Raw genomic sequence first — 20,043 nt, 5'->3', positions numbered from 1 at the left:
AATGCTCTGCATAATTTCCAAAGTGAAGGGAAATTCAAATTGGAGGTACCATAATCTCTTTCAAAAGAGAACATTTAGAATGAAAATTATTCCAGAACATAAATGTACCAGAAATTCTGCTAGAAAATAGATAAATAGCACAGACCTTTATTTCAAAAAAAGAAAAATAAGTGAAGTAAGTAACATTCAATGGAAGAAAAACTGAAGAAGTATATTGATTTTAAAATTGTCCAAGCGTGGGGTTTGTAGCTCAGTGGCAGAGCACTTGCCTAGCCTACATGAGACCTTGGGTTGGATTCCCAGCATTGCAACACAAAATAAAATAAAATTGTACAAGAGTGGTAATGGTTCATATTCAATATGAATCTGGACATATAAAAATATAGGAATTAGTTACTGTGTCAGTCTTTCTTATTTTTTTGTATGATGCTAGGGATCAAACCCAGGCACAGGTCTTTCCATTTCTCATATACAAATATTCCCTCCATTAACAGAAGCAACTTGCTTACCATAGTTAATTTATGTAAGCTTCCACCCTATACATGGCACCGTGTTGGAAAGATTAGTTAAAAAAAATTATAGAAAATAGACCTTTCATTAAGAGGCATAAAATATACCACTTGGCTCAAAGGAAGGGACTTAACAGTAGAGGTGGTATCCCATGAGAACAGGCTAAAGCTTAAACCTTAAATTCATTGGATACATAATAACTGAGAAGCATTTGATCAAAGTTTCTAAGATACATAAAATCTGTTCACCAGTTATTAGAATACTTGATGTTGTGTTTTAGAAATGAGGTGTCCACCAATAGCTCATGTGTGAAACAATACAAGAATTTTCAGAAGTGAAATGACTGGATTATGAGAGATGTAACCTAATCAGTGGATTAATCCACTGATATGGATTGACTGAGTGGTAGGGTATGCCTAGAGGAAGTAGATCATAGGGGGTATGCTTTGGAGGTTTATATTTTGTCCCTGGTGAGCAGAGCTCCTTCTGCTTCCTGGTTGCCATGTTCAGAGATGCTTTCCTCCACCACACCATAGCCCAGAGCTATGGAGTCATCACATCATGGACTGAACCTCTGAAACTGTGAGCCAAAATAAACTTTCCCTCCTGAATATTGTTTTTGTCAGGTATTTTGGTCTCAGTGACAAAAAAGCTTCCTTGAAGCTTTAAATATAAATTTAAGAGCAAAACAAAGGAAGCATCTCCATGAAACATGTGATAAACACAGGAGTATGCTAAAAATAATGTCAGGAAGAAACGTATAAAAACTCAAGGAAGTTATGGACAAAATCACAAATGGCAGACTTTTAAGAGAAATTGGGTATTTCTAAGGTTAAAGACAGAATTAGGTTGACTATAAACCTGACACAAGATCAGGTACTGTAGTGCATGACTGTAATCCCAGCCTCTCATGAGGTTGAGACACGAAGATTGGAAGTTTGAGGCCAATGTGGGCAATTTAACCAGACTCTAACTCAAAATTTTAAAAATGGCCGAGAATGTAGCTCAAAGACAGAGTATTTGCTTAGCATGTACAATGACTTGGGTTCAATCCCCAGCATTACATTCAAAAATTAAAAAGAATGACATAGTAACTAATTTCTGTATTTTTATATTCATTCTAACAATTTGGTATAAACCTCAAGAGAGGCAGTTTACTCTTGTTAGTACATAATACAACATGTCTGTATTTTCTTGCTTTGGTTATGGTAATATCTATGTATTACACACAGAATATTGTGACTTATATGCCTTAGCTTATGGCAATCAGTTACAAACTGATATATTGCCATTATAGGGAAAACCATTTGCTTTCCTTCTGCCTGTCATTTCCGGGGGCGGGGGGGGGGGGGAGGGGAGGTGAGGCTACACCCCAGCCCAGGAAAGCCATTTTCAGAATATAATACTTTCCAAAGATAATCTGGAAAATGTGGTATCCACAAAAGCAGAAAAATTAATGAGAAACTGTATCCACCAATTTTCTATAGCAGTGTAATAAAAGTTAAAATTGACCAAACTCTATTTTATACTCAGCATATTCAATCATTTTTCCAGATTCTATGTTAAAAGTTTCCTACTTCAAAACATGCAAAAAACTTGATGGGCTAAGTAAGGCAGGACAAACTTTACAATGTCTTGTTAAAAATAGACTCCTATCAGAACATCACCCCTAATCCACAAAAGAATCTGCCAAGAGATTTCAACAACAAGAGGAGTATTGTAGGCATTTCTGTCCATCAACAAATCTAACAAATTGATTAAAATGCCAAAGGGACAAGGGTGAAACTAAATACAGTGCAAAGACTGAAATGGACTCACGGCAGTCTCTCTCGTCAGTTCCATCTGAGCAGTCTCTGACATGGTCGCACAGGTATTCCCTCGGAACACACTCACCGTTGGAGCACGTCAACTGATGGCTTGAGCATGTCCTCCCAGCTGTGAAGGGGAAAGACATTACTTAATTTATCATCACAGTCTGACACAAACTAACCAGCTGATAGTTCCCAAGTATGAGTGAGGATATTGGAAAGCAGAACAGATACTGGGCATAAAAGTTCACAGGGATACAAGGCAGAGTACCCTGCTACCACCAAGCTAAGCTTACCATGCAAAAGCAAAGATATTATATTGTCAAAATGCCCTCAGAACAATAAAGACCCTCCAGCATGCTAGTGTAGACAACTGCATGATCCACCTATGTTGAGAATACAATATATACTGGAAAGATACATGGTAAAGATGATGAGTGAAATAAGACATAGGGATTAAGCAAGGATTGGCAAGCACCCCTCCCCCACTGAAATCCTTTTTTGAACAAGGAAATATGTCAAAGGATTAACAGTGGTTATTCCTGAATGGTGGGAATATGAGTGATTTTATGTTTTTTTTTCTTTACAGTTTTCTGTTTTATAAAGTGTCTACATTGTCCATGTGTCAATTTTATGAACAAAAAAATCTTTAGTTTGATTTTATCCTATGTCGATGAGTTCAGGTAGAAGCAGGGCATCAGCAGTTTATCAAGTGAGTCTCTGGACAAAACATAAAATGGAATGATTGTTGCCTGCAAGCATGAGGGAAAGGTGTTCTGTAGCTCAGGCAGGAACTACCTAGACTTGGTAACATTATCTTATCATGTGATTTTTTTTTTTTTACTGTCCACATAAAAAGAGAAGCATTTGAGAAACATGATCGTCTAAAAAAAAATGTAATCCTCTAATGGAAGAGGTTTTCGCCTGAATTTTACAGAGCTTCCTATACCTCTGTATAGTTAAATACTTAGGTTCAGCAAAGTTGGTTTTTGGTTTTCTGAAAAAAAAATGGTATATATATATATATATATATATATATATATATATATATATATATATATATATATATATATATCTCAAAATTGTTAGAAAAATCTTACTAAGAAACAAGTTAAAAATGACAGCTTTAGAGTTTATACTTGAAATTTCAAACATTCAGAATTTCATGCATATTTTTTGAAAACCCTTTCCATGCTTAATTGATTGTATCTTTCCTGTCACTTTGTTCCTTCCTTCAATTTGCTTTCTCATGAAGGTATCATGCAGTTTTTGAATAGGAAATGTTTTGCAGTCTGCCTATTTCTGAAATGCTTACAGATTTCATATTTTCTCCCATCACTGAGTATCTGCAGACTAAATTTTACTTTTATTAATAAGGTCAGAATAGATAAACTCTTCTAGAAGGCACTTCAATGTCTAAATTCTACCCACGACAGAAACACTATTTTACCTTGAATAAAGTTTAAAAGATTATATTTCCACATACTGTATTTAAATATATATTTTCAATTGTCACATAAAATTAAAGAGATTTATTTTATTCCTGAAAAGGTAGGTTATGAGTGGTCTTAAGTATGATGAAAAGAAAATAAAGCAGGTGCCAATATTATGTTAATGATCATGGCTTTCTTCTTAAAATCAAGCCCAAATATTTTTGGACTTAAGATTTCAAAGAGTTTGAGGGAGTAATTAAAAGCTCATTAAATGTAGAGAAATGACAGGTAAAAATTACATAATTCCATGAGCTGATCTAATGCTTTATTTGCTCATTACACAAACATCTATTGAGGGTCTACTAGGTGCCACCAAGTTCACCAACATTGAGAATCTCAAGATGAATTAGGCACAATCCCTATCTTTAAGGAGTTCATAGTCTTCTGGGGGAGTCCTTTAAGAAATAATTAGAAAATAATTATGAAAGTAAATTACAGGAACTATAGAAACATCACAGGAACTATAGAAGCGTCACAGAAGGGTCCCAAATTTACCCTGGGACAGGAACATGAGATTGGGACAGTTTCCTGAGGAAGGGACACCTCTGCTGGGTTTTAAAGGAGAAGTAGCAGTAATCTAGACCAAAAGGAAATAAGGACTATGTAGCAATGATTCTTCAGGCAGGAGGAATGGAGGCAAAAGGCTGGAACAGGAAACTGCAAGCACTACGGTGCCCCATATGGACATTTCCAGGCAGGAATCACAACTGGAGGTGATGGAGATTGGGCAAAGGGTTTTGGTAAGATCTTTTCATCATCAGTGTTGGGGAGACCCTGAGCGGGGCACAGGACTGGAGGCAAAGAAGCCAATCCAGAGGCTGTTGCAGCCATCCAGGTGAGAGATGCTGACAGTGAGTGGCCACATAATAGAAAATAAGAAAGAAACCTTAGAAATGTTTATAAGGCAAATTAGGCAGGAGTCGGTGAAGGAGAGGAAAGAATCAAGAACAACTTCCAAGATTCTAGCATGGTCGCCAAGGGGGTTGTAATAACCTTTCCATGTGAATTGATTACCTCTTTCATGTCATTTACAAATTACTTTTATGTAATAAAATACTTACATTATGAAATATATTTCATGAAGTATAGGTTAACAAGTAAAAGAGCCCCAACTGGGCTACTTTTGGTTTTGTACTCTCTTCCAGTAACTTCTAGTGGGCTAAATTTTATTTCTATTAATAGAGATAAAGCACATAGACCAGCAAATATGGTGGGAAAAGTCAGTTCAGTGGGGGAAGATAACTGGTTTCAGTTGAGGCACCTTTTGTTTGATGTACCTTGGAGATATTCAAAAAGTAGTTTAATCCACAAGACTAAAGTATAGGCACGGATTTGGGTCTCATCAGCCCACAGAAGGTCACTGAAATCATGAGCATGATGAGATTATAGTGGGGCCTTATCCAGGGATGCACCCATTGCCAGGGTCGACTCATTGCTAATATTTTCTTTCTTGTGGCAGCTCATACCATGTAGTAACACTGAAGTCACTACCAACAATGCCTCTAAAAGACTAGCTTGTAGTAGTCCAAAAAAGAGAATTTAATACTTGGGCCACAGAGGTGAAAGTACTGAATGCAGAGAGGGCCCCTGGAGCAAACGGATTTCGTCCGACTGCCAACCATGCGAATGAGCAAATATTTTCTTTCTTACTTGAACATAATATAAACCAAATTAAAGATTGGGAACCTATCCCAATTCCAAATTGCTGGGACATATTTCTAAGTCTTTAGTACATTCACCCTTTTCAATGTCATTCACCCTCTGAATTGCTGGCATAGGTTCTCTGGTCACTTAACATCTAGCTCAGTATTTATGTACAAAGAATCATCACATTGTGTGTAACCTATCTGTGACAGATTAGATTTGAAATGTCCAAAAAAAACAAAACAAGATGCCTCTCTAAACACATACGGCAATGCTGATGTTCATCTGAGCCATCCGAACAGTCCTCCTCATTGTCACACACCCACGTTTGGGGGATGCAGTTTCCTTCACTCTCACACTGGAAATTACCCGACTGGCAGGATTGACGAGCTGAAACAACCAAAAAAGAACTCACTATGGCAAACATCTGTCCCATTATACCAGAAATAACATTCTTACTGCAAAAGACCATATGTCACCAAGCATGGCAGCACCTGCCTATAATCCTATAATCCTAGCTACTAGGGAGACTGAGGCAGGAGGATCTGAAGTTCAAGGCCAGCCTGGACAACTTAGTGAGACCTGTCTCAAAAATAAAATAAAAAGGGCTGGGAATATAATTCAGTGGTAGAGCACCGTGGGTTCAATGTTCAGTACTACAAAAAACAAAAACAAAACACTATGTCACCAGGGGCAGTGTCACACTTCTATAATTTCAACTACTCGGGAGGCTGAAGCAAGAAGCTCACAGGTTCAAGGCCAGTCTCAGCAATTCAGCAAGATATTGTCTCAAAATAAAAAAATAAAAAGGATTGGGATGTAATTCATTGGTTCAGCACGCTAAGCTCAATCCCCAGTATCACATACACACACACACACACACACACACACACACACACACACGTCAAGTTCTGCTCAATATATTTGAAGTCTGTGAACTTTATTAAAGTTCATTGTCAGATAATCTCATCAATGGGATCAAAACAAACTGTTGACCCAAACATTATAAAAACAGAGAATAGCCAGACTCAGTGGCACACTCCTATAATCCCAGCTACCCGGGAAGCTGAGAAAAGAGGATCACAAATTCCAGGCCAGCCTCAGCAATTTACTGGGCTCCAGGTTAACTCAGACCCTGCCTCAAAATAAAGAAAAAAAAATTAAAAATACTGGAGATGTTGCTCCATGGTAGAGCACTTGCCTAGCATGCAGCAGACCCTGGGTTTGATCCCAGTAACAAAAAAGAAAAAACAATAAAAGAAATAGCCCAACTATACATATATCAAATATATGACAAAATTATTAAATTAATTTAATCAAAATTAACCATGAGTGTTTGTTAAATTGTTTGAAATGTTTTATAATATCTAATAGTGAAGTATCAAGATGAACCAGAAAATCCATGAGATATGGAAAAGAAGACCCAGAATCAAATAATCATTATTCCCACAATTTATTTGCTTTAGGATCTTTGGCAAGTTCTCTGAGCCTTACTACATGCATTATAAAATGGAGACTATTCTTATCTCATAGTTCATTGTAAAAAAATAAATAAATAATATCTCCAAAAGTGCCATATAATGCTGGTTGCTATCATCTTTGTCTTTGGTATTGTTGTCATAAGACCTTGATATGTAGTAACACTCTCAGAAGACTTGATGGTATAACTTTTCCTTTATTCCTCTATCCCAGATTACACTGTTCTCAATTTGCTTCCTCTGAGGTTTTTGCTCATATTATTTTTTTTTTTTTAAGTGAACTCAGTAAGCCCAAAGGAAGCAAACTGATAGCACAGGATGATGTCTCCACAAAATAGCTGCTCTCCTATTCCAAGTATGAGCATCAGGTGTCAGCTGGGAACTTTGAGATGTGGAGAATCTCTGGTCCCTCCCCATGCACATGGAGTCAAAATATGCACTTTCACAAGTTCCAAGGTGATCCATTTGTGCCTGAAAGTTTGAGAAGCACTGGATGGGTCCAATTTCTTACCCTTCCCGACATTTTCAAATGAGTCATCATCAAACAAAACACCCAAGTTTGGCAGTTCTGGGGTGCCCACAGGATGTGGACAATTCAAAACAAGGGTTTTTTCACCTGCTTTCCTGGTCATGGGATTATAACCCTTGTCTGCTTACCTATTACAGCAAAGTGATTGATCACCTAAGCCAAATAAGAAAGAGCAGTGGACTTAAGGGCAGGGACTTATGCAAGGCACTCACCAACTGTGAGGCTACAATAAGCAATAACTTCTTTAGAGCTCACTTTCCTAATCTAAAAGCCACCTCAGCATAATTTTGGAAGCTATATGAATACATGTAAAAATTATAATTACTTACATTTAGGATTTACTTTATCACATTTTTAACTAGAATTTTTAAAAAACAATATCACACTAAACACTTTTTTTATTTCTTTATTCACAAGTTACACTACATTTGTTTTTATTTTTTTTATTATTAATTTGAAACAGGGTTTCACTAAGTTGCTGAGGCTGGCCTCAAACTTGTGATTCTCATGCCTCAGCATCCAAGGTCACTGGGATTACAGGTGTGCACCACCACACCCAGCTCTACATTACATCTTTTATATAAGAATTGACTCCTCATTGGAGTACAAATCATATTATTTTTTATTTTTGTTGATTTGAAAAACTTCCAGAGTGAATAGATCAGCAACAGTCACTTATAGATTTCAAAAAACTAATAAAAACTTCCAGAGTGAATAGATCAGCAACAGTCACTTATAGATTTCAAAAAACTAATGGCAAAATTAATTTCCATATCAAAGTTGTGGCCATGGGACAAGGGTAAGATAGAAACTGATGTAAATTGAACATCTTCCTTAAAGGGAGTGAAACTATTATTAATACCATGGATTCTCTTATTCAGTTATACAGATTACAAATGATTTGAACCCAGCCTTGGATCTATCACTAAGCATAGCTCTTTAAATCAACACAAAGCATCAAAAAGAGCTTAGCCCGGTCCTTCCCCACTTACGGCAGCCAGCTTCATCTGTGTCGTCCGAACAGTCCCCAGTACCATCACACCTCCAGGCTTCAGGGATACAGTGCCCATTTCCACAGCGAAAATGCCCACTGTCACATTCTATAATACCCAAGAAAGACATTTTATTAAAGAAATACAAATTTTTGATAAAAATGAAAAATCATTCAACTAATTAGTAACCAAAGAAATGCAAAACATTTTTTTTAATTAGGAAACACTTTTATAGTGATAATATAAAAAAAAATTTCCTTGTTGGTCTGTAGAGAGGTCATTTTCATAATATAGTTGATTAGAGCGTACCCTGATGTGACCAATTTGACAAAGTGCATCCTGTTTTTAAAAAATGTTCTTTTTTTTTACCTTAGTAATTTTTTTCCTAAGTATTTTTTTCTCAGGACCTAACCAGAGAATTAGACAAATATTTATGTAAATATAAAGATTTTTATCACATTATTTATAATAAAAGAAATTTCAAGCCTCCTACTATAAATTTTTGAAAATGGTTATGAGAATTTCTAATTATTTTTGGAGAAATATTTACAATGTAATGTAAACAAAGACAAGGATGCAAAATTTCACCTCTAACAAAGTCACATACAGAAAAAAGAAAAATGTCAAAAGATCAAAATGTTACCAGTGGTTATCTCTGGTTGATAACATCATGTTTAACTTTTGATCTGCTTGACTGTGCTTTTTTGAGTTTCTCACCTTACATTTTTCAAATCATACATAGCAAGTTACAGCACTTCATCCTTAAATTCAGATCAATATTCTGGCTTTTTTTTTTAATGAATTTGTAAATTGCCAAGTCTGTAAGCTCATTTCTTCAAATGAATACTTTGTTTAAAGGCAAAAAAAAAATCTACAGCCAACTATAAGTGCACAAGCTTGGCACCAAAGGTTATCTCATCCCCAAGTGGCAATAGTATCCCCTACTGACATTAGAAAGAGAACATGACTTAAACAAATTAATTTCATTCAGCAAATATATCCTGCAATTTCCCTGGGTCTCTCCAGGGAACTAATTTGGCAATTGGAAATCCTCCAAGCTTCCCCAAATATCTGGCCAGTGAACTTCCCAAGCATTATGTGCCAAGTACAAAATTTTTTTTAAAAGAAAACAGCCAACAACCAGCCCAACTTGGAGAAGACTCAAAATTATTCTTTCACAAACCCAAGGGATAGGGAGTAATTTTCAGAGTTGGAAGAATAATTTTATTTTCCCCCTGTACTGAAGCAATCATGCTAAATTACCCATTTCAATTTTTGGCTAATTAACCCCAAATTAGGTAAATATACACATCAATTACATATTCCCAGAATAAATAAACAATGTGTTATCCTGACTTGGGTAAATGCAGGCATATCAACAACAGGACATAAACATAGTTAAGTGATCTATTCCTAGGGAATATGGGCTACTTTGTTCATGGAATGTTCAAATCTGATTGTCTGGTAGTGACATCCTGATTTATAATGTATGCTGCAAATGGTCAGAAACTTCCCTTGGCTAAATGGTGGTACCGAGTGGTACAGAAGCACGTACACCCAAATACCTTCTATAGACTAATGCATGATGGTGGTTGGTGGTGCAGGTCTGGGGTTGGTGGTGCAGGTCTCTTATCAACTACCTTTAAAACACAACAACCTCCCTTGCAAAAATGCCCCTAAGGAATGTACAAATTCACTCTGGAATCTCAGAACTTCTCATTGGATTTTGTTCTACAAAGCAATATTTCCATGGGAGATTAGAGGCTTTAGAGGTTTAGCTATTAACACAACATATATTAAGTCACTTTTACCAATTAGGTCTATTGTTAGTAATCCAACATAATATATTTGTAAGTTCAGTACATTTGTCTCTCTTAGTATCAAATCAGTTCTGATTGAAAAATTATAACTGTAAAGGATAGTCCACATACAGAGTTTCGTATTACTGTGGGAAAAAGAAAAGTACTATCTCAGAAACTGAGTATATAAAAGAAAATTCCCAGAATGATATATTGCCTGTTTTGAAAATACATATTAATACTATTTCTTAAGCAACTTTTATCACAAGTCAAATTGGAAAGTTTTTTGTTGCTTGTTTTTAGCTCAAATACCAGGTTAAATACATCATGAAAAGAATACAAAATAGGAACCCAAAAGTTTTTTTGTTTTGGTTTGGTTTGGTTTTTCAGAACACTAAAAGGCCAATTTTCTAAAATCATACATATAAAAATTGAAACTGATGGGAAATATTGCAATCAGGTAAGTCTTTATAGGCAGTGATTTTCACAACTGAGCTCACAATCACTCCATTATCTAAAGTAATAGATCACATCCAATTTACTCAATGTATCAACAGATCCATGATAATTCATTTGTCAAATTCACCTTTTCAATGGTAACTTCCATGCCTGTTAGAACTCCCAAATGCCTATTGTTTGAAAATCTCTCTCCAGAAAAAACAAACAGATACTTTATCACTGCTGGGTGGCCTCTCAGCAACCATCCAAAATGTTTCACTGGTGTCAGATGCCTGTCATTCATTTTATAATAAAGGGAATATACCTTGTTTAAAAATAAACTGCTAATAAAAAGGCCTGGATTAGACTTGATAACAATTTCAGGTGTCCCTGGTTTCAGTGGGTTTGTACATACTTTATTTCCTTAGTATATTGTTTTAAATAAGTAGCCCTTACTCACAAGCCCTACAAGGGGCTTATAACAGCCCTATGAGATAGATGCCATTATTATGAACATTTTACAGATAAAGAAATTGAGGCACAGAGCAGTCAGTAACTTTCCCAGCTGCAAAGCAAATACGTGCAAAATAAGGATTTGAACCTGACAGCCCTAGGTTCTAGGACCTACGCCACATTGCTCTCTATGTTCCCTTTCACAAAAAAAAAAAAAAAAAAACTAAACTCAAAATCAAACATAAAAATCCAATTTTTTTTTTCCTTCCAAGCTTTGAGTTCATTTATTGTACTGATGTAGAATTCACAGTCCTTACATTCTTTGGTTGGAGAAGAAAGAGTCATCTAATTTGCAGCTAACATTGCACTAAAATATCCTTGGGCTTCAGAAAATTTGCAACAATCAAAAGCAACAAAGAGAAATAAGACCTTTGTCACTTCAGGAAAACTGATATCAGAAATAAGGACAGATTTGTTTCCCAAGCTTATAGAGCCCAAAGATATTAAAATACACACACAAAAAAAAAAAAAAAAAAAAAAAAAAAAACAAGAGTAATCCTTTCTTTATAAATAGCCATGTCCCAAGCTTCCTGGTCCAAGTGTTAGACTAAGAATGTGTTAAGATAAGATATTAGAGTCACAGATAGTGCCCAGGAGGGAAGGAGTCATTTGTTTGTTTTTAAGGGCAGGGAACAGTCCTGGATCGAGAAGACCTCTTCTTGTATCATCCACAGTGTCTGGCCCAGAGCTGGGCACACGTGGGATTGTGAATGTGTGTTCATCAGCAGTGAAGATTCCTCTTTGTAAAATTCAATCTATTGAGACACTTACACATCAAAGACATATAAAACCATCTGAGCAAACAGTGAGACTTAAAAGTGAATTTATGATCTTAAATTCATAGAAAGAAAAATGGAATCTGGAATAATCTGAAATAAAAGGAATATGCAAAAAGTTTATAATAAAGAAAGAAACACTGAATCATATTAGTAAGTTTCATTTTTTTATCCCTCCTATATAGTTTATTTTCCCTTCCATGAATTCTCTTCTGAAAAGTGAAAAGCAAGTGGTAGTCAATGGAACATTGTCCAGAGTTAACAGAGTAGGGTAATTTCTATGGCAAATCCTATTTTTCTGCTAGATCCTCTTAACCAGTCCTTCCAAATACTTGGTCCACTGGAGGGGTACATGAGTTCTTTTTTAAAAACGTGGACAACTAGTTCATATCATAATAGTTCTACTTGCAATGATCTCAAAGAAACAAATTTAAGAAGAGAGCTCTTGGGCTAGGGTTGTAGCTCAGTGGTAGAGCACATGCCTCTCATGTGTGAGGCACTGGATTTGATCCTCAGCACCATATAAAAATAAATAAATAAAAATATTATGTCCATCTACACTAATTTTTTTAAAATTTTAAAAATAAAAATAAAAAGCTCTTAATTGACCCATAATTTTCACTTCACTTTTTCTGTACTTAATTTTCTTTACTTTGGACATACTTCTGATATTTACATATTTACGGTGGGTGACACCTACAATTCCCACACACATTACTCATATAAATAAGGCCAATCCTCTTTTGAAGATTTAGGGTCACCTGCTAATTTCCAAAACTTTACACTGTAACCACGACAACCGAGGGTAACAAATTACATGGAAGACCCTGCCCTGCCTAATGTCATTGATGGAACAGTCAAGGATTCAATTAATGGAACTGAAATAAGAGCATGCGGAGCAAGCCAACCTCCTACTGTCTTCCTTGGTACATTCTGGCTGCCTGAGTTTCTTAATTAGATCACCAAATAGGTGATCTGAAATTCTTTAGTTCAGATGATAAACTGTTAGATCAACTGCTCTTTTTTCCCCCCAAATTATTGTTTTAGAACCCTCCATAGAGTTTACAAGTTTACTGGGGACAAAAGTAATACACATTAAAAATTCCATACCCACACAACAATAGCTGGTATTTATTGAGCAGCTGCCATGTGTCCCATAATATACAAAGCTTTATATACACCCACTGGTTCCTCTTAAAACTGTATGAAAAGATTTATTCTTACTTAATAGAAGGGAAACTAAGCCTCAGTGACATTAACCAACTTCCCCAGGGTCACAAAGGTGAAAATGTCAAAGTCCAATTTAGACCCAGGACTGTGTGTTCCAGAGCTGCTGCTTCTCATCATCCCACTTCCTACAAAACAAATGCCATCTTATGTTCATCCAGAACTTGCCAGCAATTTATTTTAAGTAGATTGTCTGGCTCATCCTCAGAACAACCCTGTGAGAGAGTATCAGTAGCCCCACTTCACAGATGAGGATACTGAGGCTTGACCAATCTCACAGCTGGTGAGTGGTGGAGTGGGGATTCACACTCAGGCAATCTGACTCAAAGCTATGCTATAAGGCAGTGGACAGAGATAATAAAAGCCAACTGACCTTGGTGGGAGCCTGGGTAACACACAAGTGGAAGTGATCAGGGAAGTCTTTGAGAACAGACTACCCTGCGTGTTTATGAATAAGCAGCATTTGGGCAGGTAAAGATGGGAACCAAGTTTATACGGGGTTGAAACAGCTTAAGGAAAGCCCAGCACAGGTGAAGGGTAATGAGCAGGCCTCCATGCCCAAGGAGAGGGAGGATCTCGGGAGTGTGGACAGTAAGGATAAGAAGATGGATCAAGACAGTGCCTTGATAGTCAAGCTAAAGAATGACAACAGCAAATGGGATGATCATTCATGCCAGTAACTGTGTTAAACCGAGGGTCACTCTGGGGACATAACCCAGAACTAGCAGGCAGACTCTGGTCATAAGAGGGGCTTAGAGTTCCACTATGCTCCCCAGAATTTCACCCACCATGGGCCAGTGAGCAAGCTGGTGGGCAGTTGATGTAGCCCTTCCAGTTGCCCCGGACCTAAACCAAAGCAGCTCTACTTGTATCTTGCATTTTGCCAAAGGTTCCACAGGATATCACCACCAATAGCCAGGTGACTTTAACCCTTCGTCCTCTCCAAGTTGAATGTGACTGAGCATCCAGCCCACAGAATTGAGTCAGCTGTCAAGACAGTCAGCTCATCTCAAAACTTACTATCTTAGCTGAGTAATTAAAATATAGTGCCTCTTGGTGGCCAAAAGTCAGCAGAATAATGGGACACGCTATTCAAGTAGCCTCTCAATGCTGAGATGAGGAATGGAAGTGACCACCTGCCATAACCAGCCTACTCTTCTCCATTTCCATCTAACTGCTAGTTCTCCCCTTCCTGTCTCTCCCATCCCACTTATTTTTCATTAAGCCTCTCTGGCCCTTGCAGCCAGGCTGACCATCGGCACTACAGAGCATTATAAACAAAGCCACACTTCTCAGGGGTTCTTGAGAGGTCGCTGGGGGCATTTGGGATGAGGCAGTTAACTCATCTTGCAGAACTGTCCTGAGCAAGGCAGGATCCACAGCATTCCTGGCCCCCACCTGTGGAATGCCAGCAGTGCCCTCCCACCCCCAGTCACTGTGACAACAAAAAAACACTTTCATTCACATCTAAAAACCCCTTCAGGGTGGCAGTACCACGCCAGTGGAGACCAACTCAGAACCTCTAAGCAGCTTGGACATTCAGAGCTCAAAATGTCTTAACCCACATAAAAGAGATCATCTAAGAAAACCTCTATAATAAATTCTTCCCTTCTAAAGATAATAAAATTTCTTAAGCAGCAATCCCACTCCTTCCTACTCATCAATAAAAGGACCTGGGATTGGGCAATATCATGCCGCAGCTGCTGGTACCAGCAACTTGAAATTAACTCCCCTGGGAGTGTGATAAAGAATCTAATTCCAGGGAGGCTTGCTTCTCCTTGGAACATCCACTCTGTGTTCACAGGCTTACCAGTTCAAGGGGTGGGGGGTGGGGATGCAGATGGGGAGGGGGGATGAGTCAAACATCTAAAATCCTCTAAATTCACTGTTTGGGTTAAAGCTCTTGTAACCCAATCATTTCTCCTCTGAATTTTCTTACATTGTCCCACACGTAGCTTTTGGGGGACACCTCACATCCAAACCATAACTCTCAAAAAAAATAAATAAATAAAAATAAAAAGATAATGAACAATCACTTACATGCCCAAAACATTCAAAAGAATCTCCAAGATTTTACCAATAACTTTCAGCAATGAAAACTTGCTACCAGTTAGTACCAACCAAAGAGCTGCATCTGTGTTTATATTGTGTGTTCTGTTATATACCCTGAATAATGTGTGTAGGGCTTTCTCTATCATCACTGATGAGGGACTTCCCTTTGCATAGAAGAAAATTAAACTCAAGACCTTCCTCTCCCCAGCACTGACCCCTCTAGGAACTAACTGGCCATTCACATCTTTAATGGCAAAAAAGCTACACTTATAGCATGTTGAAAAGAACACTATCTAAACAGCAGAAAACTTAAGTTAGTCTGTTCAGACAGGTAAATAAGAATCCAATGAATCAAACTACTTAAGAAAAGTAAAATGCCTTCCACACTTAATAATTTAACACAACTGCACAAAAATTATAAATAGCACAGGGCATGGTGGTACACACCTGTAATCCCCGTGACTAGTGAGCCTGAGGCAGGTGGATCGCAAGTTCGAGACCAGCCTCAGCAACTTAGAGAGTCCTTAAGCAACTTAGTAAGAACCTGTCTCAGCTCAATGGTAAAGTTATCTCTGATTTCAGTTCCCAGTCCAAAAAAAAAAAAGATAGCTCCCACTGAAAAGCTGCTTTTCAATCCCAATCACACAAAGGATTCCTATACCCCTGATTACAGCAATGTTAATATTGCAAAATGAGTGAATGGAATCAAACACTAAAAAAAGAAAATGGGTACATGAGAAATAAATGTCTACACTCATCTCCACGCAGGGAGTCTCCCTACTCAAAAGTTTGAAGATAGACCAGCTCTTAAACACAGCCTGGATGGACAGCATCAAACCAGAGCTTTCCTGATTTATTCAGGTCCAAGTGTTGAGCCGTAAGTGAGGCTGACATGGATGTGGTAAGTGCAGTTATTTCAGTCATCTTAACCATCAGGTTAGATCACCACACTATCAAGTAAACAATGGCTTGATACTGCAAGTTGTGACAATAGGGGTAAGAGAAGAAACAACTGCCAACTGGTGGAAATGTCATGCTGTAGAGTCACAGGCTATCTTGTTTATAACCACTGAACAGATCTTCCTGACTGGATCAAATAAACACCTTGCTATATTCCTTCTCTCTGACTCCATCTATTTAGTTCTTAACCATCACAATGGTTACAACAACAAGCTCTAAAAAAATGAAAAGAGAGAGAAGACACACACACAAAAAAGGAGAAAGGCAGGAGGGAGAAGAGAGATGTCAAGGTTAGTAATCAGTGTGCAAACACTAAATTTAATTTAGTTAAACAATAAATTTAATGTGCCTTAAACCTCTCATCCTTATTTAGCTATGGCCCAAATTCAGACTAGACTGGTATGTAATTGCTAAATGGGTTTATAAGTCACAAATTACATTCTCAGAACTAAATTCCTGATCATTTTAAATGTGTATATTTCAGAAAGTAGAAATAATACATATATATATATATATATATATATATATATATATATATATATATGTATATATATATGTAATAAATGCTTCAACAACTCTGCTGACAATTCAAATTTGGAATTTTGATTATGTTTAACCAGGCACAGTGGCATACCCCTGTAATCCCAGCTACTCAGGAGGCTAAGGCAGGAGGATGGCAAGTTCAAGGCTAGCCTGAGCAACTTGGCAAGACCTTGTCTCAAAAAGTGTGTGTGTGTGTGTGTGTGTGTGTGTGTGTGTGTGTTAAAGGATTGGGTATGTAGTTCAGTGTTAGTGGGCCCCAGGGTTTAATCCCCAGTACTTCGGGTGGGGAATGTTGATGATCATGGTGGAGCTCACTGTATTATTATTTACACAAACATTGAACTTCGCCAATAGTTCATTTGTTAGGTGAATAGTGAGGTACATGTACATGCATGACTGGACCTTGACAATTTAGCTAAGGGCATGTATGACTTATGTCAACAAAATAAGAACTTTCTTCAATTGTCAAGAAGTATTGCACAGCAAGAATGCCAAAAAGATATGCTTAATAGTTTTTTTCTTGAGCTGGGGTTGTGGCTCAGTGGCAGAGCACTTGCTTCACATATGTGAGGCACTGGGTTCAATCCTCAGCACCACATAAAAAGAAGTAAACAAAATAAAGATGCTGTTTAAAAAAAAAAAAAAGTCTTTTTTTACCAGACACAGTGACACACACCTGTAAATCCAGCAGCTTGTGGGGGGGTGGGGGTGGGGGACTGAGGCAGGAGGATTATGAGTTCAAAGCCAGCTTCAGCAAATAAAATACAAAATAGGGCTGGGGATGTGGCTCAATGGTTGAGCACCCCTGAGTTCAATCCCTGGTACACAAAAATAAAAAATAAAAGTATTTTCTTGGGCAATAAGTACCAGAATTAATATTAATGGGGCTGGGGTTATAGCTTAGTGGTAAAGTGCTTGCCTTGCTCATGTGAGGCACTGGGTTTGATCCTTAGCATCACATAAAAATAAATGAACAAATAAAATAAAAGTTTAAAAAAAAGACTAAGTAACCAAAAGAAGGCTGACAGGTGACAGGAGTTTATTATGAATCTACCATGAACAGAGCATTATTGGTAAGTGTAATCTAAAGGCAAAAAATGAATGTCTCTGTATTCCCAGTGCATCAAATATTCAGTAAATTGTGAATATTTGATGCACTAGAATATATAGGTAAAGTCAAAATGACTTCCAGAAAACTATAAGAGATCTAGATAATTTGTAGATTTTTAATAATGGATCATGCTGTTACTGTTTCTTTCAATTTAATCAACTGTTCAACAACCATCTTCAAAGCTGTCCCTCAGGAGAAGACAGAAAGACTCTTAGAAGTCAACCAGATAGCGTGCTCGCCTGGCATGCGTGCGGCCCGGTTTCGATCCTCAGCACCACATACAAACAATATTAAAAATTTCTTTCTCTCTCTCTCTCTCTCTCTCTCTCTCTTTGAAGTCAAGCAGACACTTTGTGGCACATGCCTGTAATCCCAGCAGCACAGAAGGCTGAGGCAGGAGGATCATGAGTTCAAAGCCAGACTCAGCAAAAGTGAGGTGCTAAGCAACTCAGTGAGACCCTGTCTCTAGATAAAATACAAAACAGAGTTGAGGATGTCAACCAGACATCCTTGGAAGCCTAATTCTTTGCTCATTCAATTAAGGTAGAACCCTCATGTGATAAAGCACTACTCTGGAGCATACAGAGTATGCTGTATCCAAAACAAAAAAGCTACAATAACATGCATAAATCAAAATTTTTAATTTTTATTATAAACAATTTCTAATAAGCATAATCATAATTTTTCTTTCTTTTTGGTGGTACTTGGAATTGAACCCAGGGCCTTGCACATGCTATAAAGTGCTCTATCACTAAGGTACACCCCCAATCCTAATAATGATTTTAATTTCATAAACAAAGGCAAAGATGATTTTTTAAATTTGTGAATCCGTAAACAGCAGTTATGTTATTTGCAAAGACTCTTGTGGTAGAATGATACTAAACTTCCTATGTCTCCTCTACTAAGTTGATTATAACAGAGCAAAAAAAAACTTCAGAACTTGTCTCAGCAGCAGCTTATCTGTTGCACCAGGAGTCTGTTGGCCGTAGACTGTTTTGCCTGGGCTCAAACAGCATTTATAGGTCTCCAAATCATTTCCAGGCTCTATAAATGTCATCGCATTATGTTATAATGTGATTGTGATGACTCACAACAGCTCAATGGCTTGTTGACACAGAATCAACAACATTACATTGTCACCAACTGATAGCCATGTATGATGAACTGGGGTTCAGCTTTCTGCCCATATATGGTGAAGCCATAATGTGTCAATATCACTAGTTGCTTAAATAAAATTTCAAGTCTATCTGCAATGACTGACAGACAAAAAGATTTTCAAAGATATAGTGCATTTCCTAGAACTTTGCTTATTCTCTGTTTTAAGTATCCTGGGTAATGAAAGTACAAATCTATTGTCACTCATAAATTTTTAACCATATAGTAAAATAGAATCTTGGAATTTTAATGCTGGAGAAAATAAATGTTTTCAGTAAAAAACTATACCAGAAAGTACACATGATAAAATCTCTATCAACTAATTAAAACAATGTTTTTTTTAATGAAAATTATGGGATTTTCTCTGTATTGCCCATTTTTAAAAAAACAAAGAAAATGCTAGATATTTTGTCAAAAATTGAATTTTTAATAGCTATCGTTGTAGTATTGAATTAGTCAATGAATGAGTAATCTAATATTCAAAATATGGGGCCTTAAGAATTATAATAATTAAACAAAATTTAAATTAAAGTCTAAAAACTTCAGTCTTTTTTTTCAATAAGGGTTAAAATAAGAAGATACCAATGGGAGAAAAAATATTAGACAGGCCAGGTATGGTGGCACATACATGTAATCCCAGTGACTCAAGAGGCTGAGGCAGAAGGATCACAAGTTAGAAGCCAGCCTTAGCAACTCAGCAAAATTGTGTCTCAAGATAAAAAATAAAAAGATCTGGGGATGTAGCTCAGTGGTAGAGCACTTAGCTAACATTTGTGAGGCCTTAGGTTCAATTCCTAGTATCACCAAAAAAAAAAAAAAAAAAAAATTCTAGCCTAAGAGCCAAAGACCCATGAATTTCTCTCTTATTTTTTGTATTTATTTTTATTTGTTCTAATTAGTTATGTACATGAAAGTAGAATGCATTTTGACTCATTGTACACAATTTCAGCACATCTTTTCATTTCTCTAGTTGTACAAGATGTAGTGTCCCACCATATTGCAGTCATACATAGAC

General features: G+C 37.0%; 1 protein-coding gene across 1 annotated transcript in view; it reads right to left on the bottom strand.

Moving 5' to 3' along the window:
* The window catches only part of Lrp2 (LDL receptor related protein 2), a 184,431-nt gene that overhangs the window by 149,498 nt on the left and 14,890 nt on the right, over positions 1 to 20,043 (bottom strand). Inside the window, exons 3-5 of the mRNA XM_077110314.1 lie at positions 8,455 to 8,562; positions 5,723 to 5,845; positions 2,329 to 2,445 (exon numbers count right to left, since the gene is read on the bottom strand). Of these exons, the coding sequence (XP_076966429.1) occupies positions 2,329 to 2,445; positions 5,723 to 5,845; positions 8,455 to 8,562 (348 nt within the window). The remainder of the gene's footprint in view (positions 1 to 2,328; positions 2,446 to 5,722; positions 5,846 to 8,454; positions 8,563 to 20,043) is intronic.

Source organism: Callospermophilus lateralis, chromosome 9, assembly GCF_048772815.1.
Source record: "Callospermophilus lateralis isolate mCalLat2 chromosome 9, mCalLat2.hap1, whole genome shotgun sequence".
NCBI classification, from domain to species: domain Eukaryota; kingdom Metazoa; phylum Chordata; class Mammalia; order Rodentia; family Sciuridae; genus Callospermophilus; species Callospermophilus lateralis.
Note: the sequence above shows the minus strand (reverse complement) of the source record. Positions and strands in the feature narration are given on the sequence as shown.